The following is a 16,325-nucleotide window of genomic DNA, read 5'->3' on the forward strand; positions in this document are numbered from 1 at the left end:
CAATTCAGAATTGTAGGTAGAGACACACAGGTTTCAATATAAGGAATGCACGTCACTTTTATAGAAAGATGAAGATTGAGCAAAATATAACTATTTAGATTAACGGATGTCATACATTTGCAGTTGCCTGGGTATTTTTGATGTTTACCACTATATGTACATTTTGAAAACAAAAATATATCAATATTGGTTGATGCATTTGTATAATTTAAAGTTGTCCCTACCTCCTACACAGTTATGGGATCCATTAAGTACCTATAGAAGTTATTAGAAGGTCTACAATGGTGTCAAATGACCCACACCCATGTACTGATCTCTGGCTACAAACATGGCAAATAACACACAATAGTTGGAAAGGTAAGCACTAAACTTAATTTCAAAATATATATTACAATGATATAGTCTTCTATATCACGCTGTCTATATTGCATAAGATACATCCATTCTTTTTTGGGGGGGGTAATTCAAATGAATGGCATACTATTAGCAAAATATATAAATGAAAAACATGCATCAATTCGTTGCCTTACAAAAGACAATTGTATTCCTTGCTATGAAATAATGACTACTCATCACAGTAATGGTTTGTAAGTAGACATGCACTTAGAACTTTAAGGAAGGTGATAACAGTAAAGCTAAATTTACATATACTCCCACAAACGCAGTGTTCTTCAATGCACTTACATCCTGCCTACACTCTTACAATGTTCTTTTGTTTTCCACTTAAACTTTGCATACTTTACAATATGTAACGCTTTAAAAGCATGTTTTGATTGATTTCCTAATTACAGCTTTTTTTTTTTTTGCTGCATAATACTTCCATGCATGCTCACAAAAACGAATCTTCCATTGTCCGAAATACATTTCCAGCATCTTTCCTTAATTTCCTAAAAATAGAAACTATATAAGTACAAAATTACTATAGCAGCCATCAGGCCATTAAAAGCTTAAACTAGGTTCCATAATCTGTATTATTTTAGGGTTCCACATGCATCATTGATAATAAAAACAATTAAGAATGGGTGACATGGAGATCCCATCTCAGATGTTGTCTTTAACACAGAAGTAGAAGGGTTACAGGTATTAGCATAACTAAATTATTGAGACCTACCTATAAAATGTGCTTTTTTCTGTCAATTTAGTTGTTTTCAACATATATATATAGTTTAAAAGATAACCTCATGGAAGCTTAGATCTGTAGTAGTCTGTAGTCAGCATTTTATATTGCTTATTTTAACATGTAATCACTTGCGTGATTACATGGGTAATTACATGGGTTTATTTAGTGTATTAAAATGTGCAGTAAAATGTGAGATTTGAGACAGGGGAGGGCTTGCACCTTTTGGCCCTGGGGGCAAATTAAGTGAAGTGGCCCCATCGGCCCCTTGCACTGGCACACATATGTACACACATTCACATGCTTACACACTAACATAAACTCATTCATACACACTTACACACTCATGCTAAAACAGACTTCCTCACACACACTTACACTTCCACGCTAACACACAATTATACATTCATGCTCTCGCCTACAAGGCCTACACATGCAGATTCATGCTCACATACACTTACACATACAAACTCATGTTAACACATTATACATATATTCTCATTATGACATAGATACTCCCTCTCTTGCAGTATCACTCACTCCATTCCTCCCTCCATCCATCACCCTTTACCTCACCCACAGCTTTCTTTCTGGCACTCGCACGCTGTGCGAGCAGCCTCGCTTCTCAGTGTCAACCTCGCTGCGTTCCTGACTCCGTGAGCCAGTCCAAACTGTTCTCAAAGGCCCAGTCTGACCTGGATGAGCCTTTTGTGAGCAATTTTGGACTGGCCCGGGGAGCTGTCCAAAAAAAGAATAAAAGTATGGGAATAGCTTTTTACAACATTTTATAAGTGAGAACTTATTTGACCCATAGGTTTGTTGAATAGTTTGACACTGAACAAAGACCTACCAAATGAACAGCACTAACCAATAAGTTGAATTTAAACTATGCACATTTAAAGGGCCAATTCCTAGTAAACATTTTTCATGTGTACAATGGGTGTCTAGAGTATCAATGTCTTTAGGCAGTATTAACATTGTGACTGACACTCTCTTTGCTTCTTTTATGAGTTTTCCATTTTGTGCATTTTAGTCACTGTATGCCAGCCATTACTAGATAGTGTGAACTGATCATGTTGTCTGACACTTGTTGGTAGGACGAAACTGCTATCAAACCACACACAATAGTTAGTGGGGTGAGATGAAAGTCACGTAACCACAAATCACTGGAGAAACAGAATTTGACAGCACATAGAAACTGCTGAGCACATCTAGTCTGCCAAATGTTCCTAGTTTAAAACGCTCATACCTTACTCGGTCTATTTATTCAAATCTAATTTATTCTATATCTAGGTTTAGACTTTAATGGAAAATGTCAACTTCACAACTACTAGCACCTTGAACAAATTACTTGTAACTTGTACTGTTTGTTTTTAATTAATTAAATTGTTTTAGAGATATTTTATTCAATGGTAGGGGTTATTTTATCTACATGAAGCAAACGGTGGAAAAACTATTCTAATCAAATTCTTTTTCGCCTCTGCCCATTCTTACAAAGGCTACCTGAACCAATCAACAATAAGCATCTCAACAATAGGGGAGCAATAATTTAATTGAGATAAATCATCCAGAACATGAGACTAGTACTTTATGTCAGCAGCTACCATTATATACACGTTAGGCACATTTATAATAAATATAGATTGCTGCACATTTATTTCCTGTGCTGAACAGCAAAATGTAATTTTTTAAAAGAAAAGTTACAGATTAGCATTAAGCCCACAAGTATCCCATGTTACGATTCTAAGTAACTGTTAAAGACGGAACAAGGAGTCCAACAGTTAACATGTGTACCCCAAAAGGATATTGTACATCTATAAAAAGTTCTGAATCAAAACTGCTCATTTTAGCACATCGGAGAAAATGGTTTAATTGATCAGAAAAGCAATCACAGTTCATGGAGATGGTGAAGTATGATAAGATGTCTTGACTGGAGTTCATTAAAATGATTCCCCTTTCACACAAGTATTACATTGACTTTAAGAAGCTCCAGCATGTGATTTTTTTCTGCTGCTATATTAAAAGTTTAAATGTATTCCTTAGGCCATGGATCTTAAACTTAAGGATAAACCGCCAAAAGTTTTTTTGGGTTGATACATAAAACATATTTTCCTTTATAATTCAAAATTTTGATTGCTATGTATCCTAACTGTCAGATTAGAACATATTCATTGCACGCAACACTGAATTACATTGTAACTATTCAGGAGATCAAAACAACTCAACTTTTTATTGGGGCTATGATAACCATTTACACATTGAGGCCACCCTATCTCTGTGGCATGGAATGAATTTAAAAGGAGACATGACATGTGCAAATTAACTCTCAGTGATTCGATGATAAACTAAATGCTCTTCACATCTCATCTCCTATGTTTTGGTTCAGAGATTCCATAGTGAACTTTTTTCATCCATGCCAATAGATAAGAAGTTGAGTTCTTGATCACTCAAGCAGCATTCAGTCTCTCATTAGGTGAACATAATAAGAAAATCAACCCCACATTTGACCTTTTCACATAGGGGGTCAAAGGAGTCTGATTAGGGTCAGCTCCAATGCAAGGTGGTTACGCTCAAAGTAGCTACTGAAACTGGTCATGATAATTATTAATGAAAAAATAATGGACTATAAAAAAATGAACGTAAGCCAATTCCCACAGGTTTTAAGGGCTGTTTTACTTTTGTTGCAAATGAGCATTAGTAACCTTTCAGTATAAAGCTGACAACATATTATCTTCATCTTGTGTAAAAACAAAAAAAAAAACAAAGAAAGGAATAACATGGGAGTCAAACCCTTCTGTATTGTCACATGTAACACTCACTATCATTTATTTATATAAAGAATGCAAATTCCAGTTCTTTAGCTAGTGAGCAAGAAGAACAAAATGTGTCCCATTCACCTCTTGAAATGCGTAAGAGCTTTTAAATTGAGCATCACAAACCTTTTCAATGTAGTATGATTACAAGTTTCTCCAACACACCCTTAATTCCCACTTCAAATACACTTGTCACATTTCTCAGATGTACTCTTAGAAGGTATACTTATAGATACTGTCTGTAATTATCAGTAAAACGGCTCTATTGCTTTGCAAATCTATTAACTCATTTCTAGTTTTGTCAAGATGCATTATCTGAAGTAACATTCTGATTTAATGAATATACTTTGCAAAATAAAATTGAAAAAAAATATGAAGAATACTGTCACGGACTGGGTCCTAGCTGATGGCTGGAAGGACCCAGCGCGCCCGATGTAGTTTGCAGGAGTCTCGATGCAGTAGCGGAGTCTGGGGCAGGGCCTGGTGCAGGGTGACCACACTCATCCAGGAGTTGAGCACCTAGGGTAGTGCAGCCAAACACCAGGGCCCTGATATGGCAGCAGATGAAGTCCAGAACAAAACGAATCCTGCAGGCACCCTGGAGCAGGCATGAAGCATATCACTGGATCACGTGCAGGATGCTGCAGGCTGGGAGAATGGAGGCTAAGCAAAGGGTTAATGTAGCAGACACACAACAAGCAAGGGAAAGGGAGACCAGGCAAGAAACATGATATGAGATATACACGAGAAGTGGCTAGAAACAAGATATGAATAGCGTAAAGCCTAAACAGGCACAAGACAAGGAATAAACATAACCAGACAAGACATACATGTTACAGGGCACAACAAAGGACAGGGAAGAAGGCAAGGAACACAGGGGAAGGAGTGAGGAGCCGGAACCCTCGGACGCTTCTCCTATAAGCAAGGATAGGACATATTAACAGGGACATGGGGAGAGGAGAGAGGAACCGGAATCCTCAGATGATTCAAGGAAGAAGGGCAAAGGTACATAAGAGACAGACAAACATGAATACAGAAACTAGCCTAGGACTACAAGATAACTATTGGAGATTCCGTCACATGATATGGCCATAGTATGCTTAGCCCACCACTACGCCAAAGTACTCCAATGACGGTGGGTCCTAACGCTAATCCCTGCTGACAAAGATACAAAACAAACCACACGTATAACACAGAGACATACCTTAGACTGCAGACTGCAGACTGAGACAAACAGAACACACAGGTGGGGCACACCTAATAAAGGAAGCAGAGCTGAAGCAAAGAGCTGGAGCAGAAGCAAGGAATGGAAAATAGAACAAAGCAAAAAGAAATCCAGGAATGGATCAAAGCAAAGCAGGGAAACTAAAGCAGGACAGATATGCAGCTCCACAGCCTGGGCAGACCGTGACAAATACGTGGTGTTTCAATATGGTTAATATGGTCATTATATTATATTATATTAAAAGAAAGATACAGGGTCATGTATATAAAACGTGAGCCTTGCACTTAGCTGCTTTATTTCAATCAATTACTGCTCAATCTTCCCAGCCTGAATGCTATACTATGTCTGTGTACTGATTCTTTTGCATGAATTGATGTCCTATAACCAATAATCAATACATTTAATGTCCATGCTGTTTGTTTTTATAAATAGTCTTTTACTTTAACCCCTTAATGACCAATGATGTGCCGGATACTGCATTCAACCCAGCACGTCAATGGAGCACAGCTTTCTAATCACAATGTTATTTGTAAAATATTTTGAAAAAATGAAAAATTTTGAAAAAAATTGAATTTTTTTTTAAAATAGTTAAAAAAAACAAGTAAAAATGTGGTAACATATAAAACAATAAATATCCAGTGATGGTATCATCAGGGGAACCATTCAGTTCCAACAAATTGTTAAAAAAAGTTTACAAATATGAAAAAGGAGGTTTATTTAATAAGACAGTGCTAAAATTAGCTGTGTATCTTCCTGAAATCCTGCTATGGTTTTAAAAAAATGTATAGGTTTGATTTGGTGACTTTAATTGGCTGGATTCAAAGATGTCCCAAATAGGACATGGGCACAGACTAGATGTCAAAATAAGAAAAAAATGCGCACCTTTTAACCCCAAACAACCCTAAAAACCTATGATGGTGGTATCACTGTACTCGGGAACACAAAGTTTGACTGGTGCTAAAATTAGTGCTTGGAATGAGTTAAAATACTAGTATTCAAAAATATATGGTTTGATGGGGTAACTGGAATTGGCTGGGTTCAAAGATGTCACAAATAGGACATGGGGCCAGGATGACCAAATGCAGCCTTTTAGCCCCCCCAAAAAATCCATGCATTAGTGGTATTACTTTAGTCATGAGATACTGCTGAACACATATTGGGGTGTTGTTTTGAAGTGACATATACGAGGGGCTGTACAATTAACCACAAAATAAATTACTACCACAATGGATGGTAATGGAATTAGTGCATGGAAAGTGATAAAATACCAGCATACTCTGGGGTGTCTAGTTTTTAAGTTTTTGTTTTTACTTTTCACCATTGTTTATAGAAAATTAGATGAAATGATCAAAAAATGGTTGCTAAAGAAAGACCTTCTTGTTTCCAACAAATAATATATAAGATATATAAAAGAGATAAGAAATTACTGTTAAACACAAACACAGCAAAAATGTCAAAGCATCCTCATTTACGAAGGGTACAAAGAAAAAAAAACAGCCACGTCCTTTTACCATGTAGTAGATGCCTATAAGTCTCAGAAAGATACCGCCAGTGATAATAAAACCCACAACTGCTAAACAGACACTTCCTTCCAAAGGAAGCTGCACGGTAAGTAAAGGGTTCATAATGAGTGTCACCTAAATAATTATCATTAAACAGTCACTACCATGCGGTATTGGCTACAACCAGAGACATGCCAACATCAAATCATAGGAATCTCTTCACTAAAGGGAGAGTTGTTATGAGAGTTTGCAAGAGTTGTGACCAACCAATAGATCCCATAAAGATTATGTTAGGAACTCATCCCAGCCACAAGGGGAAACACACAAAAGCTTCCAGACATTCAGTATAGTCAAAAAATACACACGGATGACATTAAATGGCTTGAAGCTTAACAGTAATGCTTTGAAAGCATACATGCAATGGACCCCTGTTTCAGTAACTTCTGGGAGTGCTACTGAGCATGTGCAAGAAGCTTACATACTAATACTTGCTGGTGTTGGTAGAAGCAGCCAAGGGAGAGATAAAATGAGATCAAAGTCTCATTTTCTTACTCCAGTAACAGAAAAATGCATGCAGTAAAACAAAGTCTATGCAAAATGGATTTATTTTTGGGGGGACTAGACTATTAATTTAACCTGCATGTCAAGCTGAATAAATACATACAAATCATAAAATAATAATATGCCAAGCTAAATGAGTTCACAGTAAACCGCGGCGGAACAGAAGTCATCATTAACAACATTTTAGTTCCAACTGGGGTTGTCAGATTGATGAAGACCCAGCTGTGGAACAAAACACCATTACTTTTTTTTTCCTATTTTAGCACACTGTAATTATATATTTAACACACTGGTATACATTTATAAATTTATTTTATACAAGTAGGTAGAGCTGCATTTAATGATGTTTCTAATGCAATCGTGGCTTTACACATTCTTTATATCAATATTGCAGCTTAGCCTTAATCCATGTTTCTAGTTATAAACAACACTCTTCAAAATCAAACAATGACTAAAAAACACATCTATCATTTGTCATAGCGGCAAGGCATGTATTTCAGCTTCCATGCCACGTATTCATATAACACAATATACTTTGTGTTCCCAAAAACTGTTAATTCTCTATAAGGAATTCAGAGCACATTTACATGTCAACAATATTGAAACACTATATTAAGTTGAATGAAGATGAACATTTCAGATCCATTTTACACTAGATATTGGCACCTCTCCCCTGAGTGCTGCAAAAACTGATTTGTCTCTTGTGGAATGACCTATCACTGTAATTTCTAGGGCAATATGAACTGCACAGTAACATAATTTTATTCTGCGTGAAAACATTTGCAAGTAATTCCCATCAGAAAAGTGACAAAGATCTCATAATTCTCACTTATGAATTGTTACAGTTGAAATCATATGATATATTCCTAAAACATGAGAACAAATTAAAGCAGTTATAATACCTGGCAAAGAAAGTTTCTTATGGTGAGTATAACCGAAAGGAAACAAAATAACTCTCTTAAACCACCGATTGTTTTGGTATTTTCCTTCACATTGTTTAAAATAGGATTTTTTGGTCTCTTTCATCTTTTTATACCTCTCACATACTTACATGCCTGGGTTCCTGGACTGCCAACTCCCAATGGAGAGGGTCTGTTCATGGCAGCAAAATCATTTGAGCTGTGTAGATATCTTTGGAGCATAGTGCTATTTCTGATCACATGATATTTTTTTAGGACTGCTTGCAAATGGTTTGACCGTTGGCTTCACACTCAACTCCACATCTATGGGATTACCCTTTGGCTTGGCTGGTATTGTACTTTTTTGACCAATGACTAACCTCAGTCTACACAGGATTTCTTTGATAGCAAATTGTGTCTGACCATAATTCTCCATCCTCCTCTGGCCCCGTATGCAGTAGGAGACAATTAATTTTAGACAGCCTCAGTGTACCTAGAGGCTCAGCCTTCAGCTCTGCATTTGGTATTTACTGGGTGTGTTCTGGTTTCCTTGCTGTGTTGGTCATTTCAACAGCACCCTGGAATTTGAATGTATTTGCTTTTAGGATGCACTTCCCTTTCTTTTTTCAGTTCAACACATTGCTATTCACAGATGAATAACAGAGGGCTGCTTGCCCTGCATAAGTACTCTTGATGGACACTATAGGAACACAGGCACCTCATTTGACTTTCCCACCATACTTCATCCAGATTAGATGTAGATCAGAGGGTGGCAGCAAAGGAAGGCATCACTTTAGCGTTAGTGAGTTTTAATACCAATGTATAAAAGTAAAATATGTTTTAATGTATTCCTTTTTATTTTGCCATTGAAGGTAAATTTAATGAATCCTTTATTTCTGGTGCTCTATTACAGAGCATGGAGGAACTAGTTGGGTTTCCAATTTTAAATAAATAAGGTCTATGGAAAATGAAAAAACAAAAAGATTACCTGCACACACCAGCAAAATTACTCTTTGATCTCATCTCAGCACCCGACTCAGTGTTCCATTTTCCCTAAATTATTACTTCAGTAGAACTCTAGCAAATGAAATGAAATGTTGAATAGGATCTTGAATGGTGGAAGCTATTATGGCATTCATTACATGTTCTTTGAAAGCTGTAATGATTCTGCAAATAGACAGAGGGGGGTTGGGATTAAATACCGTCTATGCATCAGCCTTCAATTTGGGAATTTTTATCCATGTCCCAGGGTCCCTTAGTAGGTTGACTACATTTCATAATTGAGATTCAGTGATGACAGATGTGTGGCTTTAATAGATACATTTGTGAAATGTGAAGAGAGAGTAGTCACTCACCTGCCAATGTGCCTTTTAGTACAGTCTGTACAAGTGAAGTTCTAGCGAGGTATTTGCACACTTATGCACCCGTGCATTGCAGAGTATTATCAAAGAAGTCTGTTATAATTCTATTGTACAAGGATTCATCATTGCACTCGTTTTATATCTGAAATCTGTATATATGTATTATATGTAAAATCTTATATTTTACAAAATAATATAAAAATATTACAAAATAATAAAAATACAACAATTTAATGTTTTTATACCAATTGTAATACACTCCCAAAAAAGCAATATTATATATGGCATATCAATGCAAATGTGTACAGGGCATGTACAAGGGATGCTTAATTTACAACAGCTGTGGCTCTGTTTACTTTTGCTGCCATAACAGGATGGTTAAAGGAGTCAAAACCATACACAGAATCAATAATACGGTCTGTGCATGATGAGTGTTCTTATAAAGAAAACGCAGGTGTGGGAATAATGACACCAATCAAGAATTTGCCTTCATGGGAATTTATTTGCCTTGCGATTTCCGCGCTCTATTTCAATAATTTCTTTCATTATGATGTAACCCAATGGAAGTTGATTTTGTGACGATGGTGCTTGTTAGAAATTGGTGTTTCTAAATTTTCTGTATCCAGATAATCCCAATGTACCGTGTTTTCAAAACCATCACTTCTCTTATAACTGTTCTCTTGACGTATCATAACATATTACATTCAACAATATTTGTGGTCGAAATGCCTCAAAATGCACATGATCCATGGGTTTAGAAAAACAAGAAATACATTTGGCTACAGTTTGATAACATGGTCAAAATATTGAACAATGGGACCTGAGTTATGTTAAAATGTTTATAAACTCCAAGACAAAAGCCATGCTAGAATAAAAACTGACTCTGTAGTGGCATGTTGGTTCTTGAGTGCATTATTAATCTCCTGGTATTCACAGAATTAGAAAAGGTGTTAAAACATACGTAAGTATTAATTATTACGTACAGAAACATAGAAACATGTTTTTTTTTTTTAATTTGATGGCAGACAAGAACCATTTGGCCCATCTAGTTTGCCCATTTATCCTAAAGTAAAGTAGTCTGTACGTCCTTGGTCTGGTCCTCCACCACTGTAAAGTATAACTTCCTTACATTACATCTAAGCCTCTGACCATCTAGTTTTAGACTATGACCTCTTGTTCTAACATCATATCTCCTTTTGAAAAAGCTTGGCCCCCTGTACTTTGTTAAACCCCTTTATTCCTCACACAGAAGTCTGGGACTTACAGGCATCACAGTGCATTAAATGTTTGCTCTTTATTCATCTATCTACTACAGGGAAACACAAATGATCACTATGAGTTAAATAGTGTCTATCCAACGTAGCAGTAGTAACTGGCATTAATAGGAAACATCCTCGATGCAAAATGTATGCCAATATTTAATTACTTAATAATGGCTAGTTGTAGTATTACACATAACCTGTATTTTCTGTTTAAATCAGTGATGTTCCTCACATATATCGGTACTTAATTCTGACATTTTAAAAGTCTTCAACATTTTAGAAATAAATATTACCCTCAAATGGACTTTCACATGTTGGTAGTGTGGATTGGTCAGTGGTTTGAATTGCCTTCCATCTGGAAAAATAACCATCAGTGGTTCATATTTTGTGTTTTATATGTTGCACCTTTCTTCTTATACCGTTGTTTGATCAAAATTGAGATTTGATTTTGGCACGTTTTTGATTCTATTTGATTCAGCCTCTATTGTTTGGTATTAAACTCTTGGTCAGTTACATCATATGTCATATTTTAGTTGATGTGTTTGCTTGTGAAGTAACCCATATTGTGTTGCTTTGTAACCATCTTCCATTTAGCATCATTCATGGAATGACATTACCTATTCTGGCTTTTAGCCCAACTGTTTTAAAGATGTAAGGTATTCCTAGGACGTCCATATTCAAACCTAATCCATGTTTAAATAAACATAATTTTTTATGCCATTAATTCGGAAAGAAATAGATTTTTTCCTATGGTTTATGGTTTGATTTGTTTTCTCCTAGGAGGAAATACAAGAAAACATCTCAAAGGTAGGAATTTCTTGTCAAGGAACATTATGATAAACCTTTTAGCACATTCAAGTACTACACATACGTTGCAATTGTGTTTCTATTCATTAGAAGATAGAATTTGAATTTAGCACCAGAAGATGCAAACATGCCTTTGGCAAGAACAGAATTGGTGCCAACCTCACACTTTAAGTCATAAAATAGTTTTGCGGGATACGGATATAAAATGAATGGAGAATGACCTAAAATGGGCAAAAATGTTTGAATAATAACAAAAAAACAGTCCTGATTAAGCAGATGTTCACGCCTTTGAAGGTACCAACATGTTTATGTATTTGCTTTGCTTAAATATCTAAATATCTCTAACCAAAGATCAGTTGAAACCACAGCTTCTAAGACTTCTCAAATAGGTTAATTTATTAACCCTATACAAAGCATGTGTATGCATACAGCACCAACCAATGACTGATTATGGCAACAGGATGATGGAACCTGAGTGATTTAGGTTCCTCTTCTTGAAACAACGGCGGAGAGAATAGAGGTATAGATAGAGAGTGGAGGTGGTCTCCATTTTTCTACATCAGTCATGTTGAAGTGATTAACATTTATGGCAAGGGCATAGCTTTATATTTTACTATTACATCATCTTCCATAGAGCCCTTTCAGTCTGCCACGTGATTACAATACATATTCCTATCAATCATGTTTCACTTATACCTAATGTGAATGTATATTTAGAATAAAGAAAGCAGGGATTTTTAACACAACATAACAATACAACAGTCCAGTCTTAAAAACTAATTTTTTATTTTTAATTCATGTTGGAGTCCATTCTGCTTGGACTTAAGTTTTTTGAATTAAAAAAAAAAGAGATTTATTTTCAATTTAACTTAGCTACTGGCTGCCTCCAATGAAAATGGATAGTCGAAACAGGAAGCATAATTCACACACAAGATCATAAGCACTCTCATTAAAATTAAGCACATTGTTTAATGTATTCTCAGATGTGATTCCACATTGTTATTTAATGTGCGATTTGTGATGTGCTGTTTCTGTTGCACAGTGGAATATGATGGTGCTATATAAATCAATAAATAATATAATTTTTGCAATACGAAAAGCTTGTGGTTGCAAAATAATTTGTCTCCTGTTCCTCCTCACCTCTTGCCACAGTCAACACAGGTGTCCTAAATTGGACAACAGTAATGTTGGGGTATGTGATGTCACCACCTCATATTTTCACGTTAAGATGCTCCATGTTGTAGAAACCTCTGCTGTAACAGTCTGTTTCAATGGCATGAAAAGACTGGGTTAAGTCTAGACTGTGAACTCTTCTGGACCAAGAATTATCTTTTACAAAAGTTTTCCTTCATTCATAATGCTCTTATCTGTGTGATGGGTTTGTGACAATGTAGTCATTTAGTTTTTTCAATATATTACAAATACTTTAATCAAGAAGAGGTCACAGTAATACATTTCAGATGTCATTTGTGTGTAAGGATAAAGTAAATGAGGGTTGAGTTATGAGCTTAAATTGCTATTTGCAGCAGCAGGTTAATTACAGTTCAGTGACTCATATTTTCTCATCAGATGCAACACTATTGGAAACATTTTCTTGAAGCAGAAAGTGTTAGTAGGATATAATCTATTTATGTGAAACAGAATTTTTTTATTGCAATCAGATAAACAAAATCAACAGCCCTTACACACACATATACACATACACTTCCCTTACACACACACATATACACTGCCCTTACACACACCTGCCCATAAATACACACATACACTGCCCTTAAACAAGTTACTCTTTTGTTTTGTTTGTAATTGTGTTACCATATAGATGTTAAAAGTACTGTTCTACCTAATCTGCTGACTGGAGCTACTTTATAACTAAATATAGTGGGCTTTGAATATATTACCTTTTTTTAATTCAGCGCAGAATTGTCTTTGGAGATGCTCAATTTATATTTTTTTTAATTTATTATTATTATTTATTGTTTTATAAAGTGTCATCAAATTCCGTAGCGCTGTACAATTTAACTTGCTCTACTCTGGTCAATGAGAGGATGCATCATAACCTATATACGCTAAGTAATATTAGCTATAAAAAAAATAGTAATAATGCGCATTTTGAGAGCAGTACTAGATTTTCTACAATTTTTTTTTCAGGAAAACATGCTTTCTGCTCGATTCCAAGCTTCCTGCTCAATTGCTGTCTCGAGCAGCTGAGATATCTTCCCCTTTCTCCCCAGATCTCTATCAATATCCTTGCATAGTGAGTAGAGTGGTTGGATATGATGTAATTCCCTAAGACTCTTGAAATAACAAATTCTTGATCAGATTTTTTGCACGTCACTAAATAATTAAAATGTTATAATGGGAATGGTTTCTTGTTCATATCCCCCAATATATCAGGTGCTCAAAGTGATAGTAACAGAAATCACCCAAATGGCTCTGATCAAAAGTTTACATACCCCTGAATGTCTGGCCTTGTTACAGACACACAAGGTGACACACACAGGTTAAAATGACAATTAAAGGTTAATTTCCCACACTTGAGGCTTTTTAAATTGCAATTAGTGTATGTGTATAAATAGTGAATGAGTTTGTTAGCTCTCATGTTGATTCATTGAGCAGGCTAGATACTGAGCAATGGGGAGCAGAAAAGAACTGTCAAAAGACCTGCGTAACGAGGTAATGGAGCTTTATAAAGATGGAAAATTATATAAAAAGATGCCAGTCAGTACTAGAAGTAGAAAATAATGGGGATCTCTTGATACCAAGCCAAGGTTAGGTAGACCAAGAAATATTTCAGCCACAACTGCCAGAATAATTATTACCTCAGGTGAATAATACCTCAGGATAATTACAGGCTGCTCTTGAAAAAAAAGAGGGCATGGTTGTTTAAAGGAGCATACGACGATAATTGTGAGGCAGAAAGGTGCTGTATAGAATGAGATCCAAGGAACAGAGGACTGACTAGTGAAGAAGATGTGGAGAGTCCACCCGCAACATCAGTGGGACCCCCCCCCAGGCCAAGGGCAGCAGGTCCACAAAGGAGACAGACCATCTCATGCATTACAGGAAGCCAATCACCCAAAGGTGATCAGGCTCCCCGTAGCACCACTGTTCAATGGGCTAGTTATAAAAGCGAGATCCCTGATATCTCCATTAACAATATGAAGGACTGTGCTGAGTTGGCATGACCTCCACAGTTACCTTTGCTCAATGTTACACGTACTTATGAAGCAGGGAGTAGAAGAGACGTCATTCCTTCAGAAGGAGAAATGTGGCATGGAGTGGGACAGCTGGCTGGAGGCACCCTGACTCAGGCCTTTAAATAACATTAATACACCACTGATCATAATTGGACACATTTCCTCTTTCTTTTTGTTATCTTGTAACTGCTTGTGTGCAGTTTATTTCTCACCCTCTCTTGGGCCCCTGCTCTCCTCACACCAACCTGATGAATTTCCATGCAATCTTGCATTTCTTTAATTAAATTTTTATTACTTCAGACATAATGAAGGTTGAAATCTACTTACAATAAGGTATTCCCTCAAATATATATATTTATAGTGATCATTTAGATATACAATATAAAGATATTTTATTTTTCCTTTGCCTCTCACTGGCCGAACAAACAATACGACTCTCATATAAATTCCATTAGAAGAATTTCTTGCCTTTAAAATGAGTGAGTAGACTAATCTTTTCTTGTTGAAGCTTTTAATATCTTCTTGATAAATTCATTTTCTGCATGAAAGTGCAATGAAATGGCAATGTTATAATCTGAATTGGTAATGAAGGACGTGTTAAGGGAATAAATGTGAGAACTGGGAACATCTATTCTTCTTTAATAAATACCTTGCTTAAGATTGCTAAAGTAGTTGCAAAGAGATTTGAAACATTTATTTGGTTCACCTACAATAAAGTTTCCATTTAAACCAATGATAATTTTGCTTGGTAAGAGAAAGCAGCAGTTGAAAACTACCCTGGTTATATTAATTTGAGTACCTGTCAAATCTTTTTTCCCTTGTAGCTAGAGAGTTCCTGGGATCTGAAATGGCATCCCTAGAGCTTAGATATTATGTTGCACCAGGTGTTTTGGCTATGTTTTAATTGTGGTTTTAGATAAGTATATGGTTTAGACTTTCCTTAGTCATTAGTTGAAACTATAACCTATTATTGGGCCAGCTTATAAAAGTACCGTATTTGCTCGATTATAAGACAAAGTCTTATAATCGAGGTCGTCTTCTAATCAGACCTCAATTAGGTTGACAGGCTGCTTACCGGTGCTTTGGTCGTGAGCAGCGTCTCTTCTAGCAGCAGGAGAACAGGAAGTTAGTAGAGTGTCACATAACTCTGCCTCCCCCTCCTTCTTCTGGGGGCGGGGCCAGAGAAGTTGCTCGCACAGCCGGGGCCCTGCAGAAGTCTTCGAGTGAGAGATCTGCAGTTCAGGTAAGGGGGTGGAGGAGGGTTTTTGAGCAAGTATGTGTGATTAATGGAATGAATGAGTATTTAAATGTTTGTGAATGAGTGTGTGTATGATAGCATGGATGTGTAAGGTGGGTGGTGGTGGTAGCATGGCATAGGGAGGCTGTACTCACACTCCTATCATCCCCAGGTTCCAGCATGTACTGGCTGCCTTGGCTTGATAGGAGTGTGATTGCTGTTAGCAGTTATATATATATATATATATATATATATATATATATATACACACCTCCAGAAATGCCTTTTAACCCCCTATATGCCACTCTGGCATATAGAGGGTTAAAAGGCACATCATGGGG

At 36.3% G+C, this 16,325-nt stretch overlaps 1 protein-coding gene across 4 annotated transcripts in view; it reads left to right on the plus strand.

Moving 5' to 3' along the window:
- PDE1C (phosphodiesterase 1C) overlaps nucleotides 1-16,325 on the plus strand; it is a 350,923-nt gene that overhangs the window by 164,953 nt on the left and 169,645 nt on the right. The window contains exon 2 of one of the 4 annotated variants that reach the window (XM_053466977.1): nucleotides 11,521-11,547. The exons of the other annotated variants lie outside the window; for them this stretch is intronic. Coding sequence (XP_053322952.1) covers nucleotides 11,521-11,547 — 27 coding nt within the window. The remainder of the gene's footprint in view (nucleotides 1-11,520; nucleotides 11,548-16,325) is intronic. 4 annotated transcript variants of the gene reach the window in all.

Source organism: Spea bombifrons, chromosome 5, assembly GCF_027358695.1.
Source record: "Spea bombifrons isolate aSpeBom1 chromosome 5, aSpeBom1.2.pri, whole genome shotgun sequence".
Taxonomy (NCBI): Eukaryota; Metazoa; Chordata; class Amphibia; order Anura; family Pelobatidae; genus Spea; species Spea bombifrons.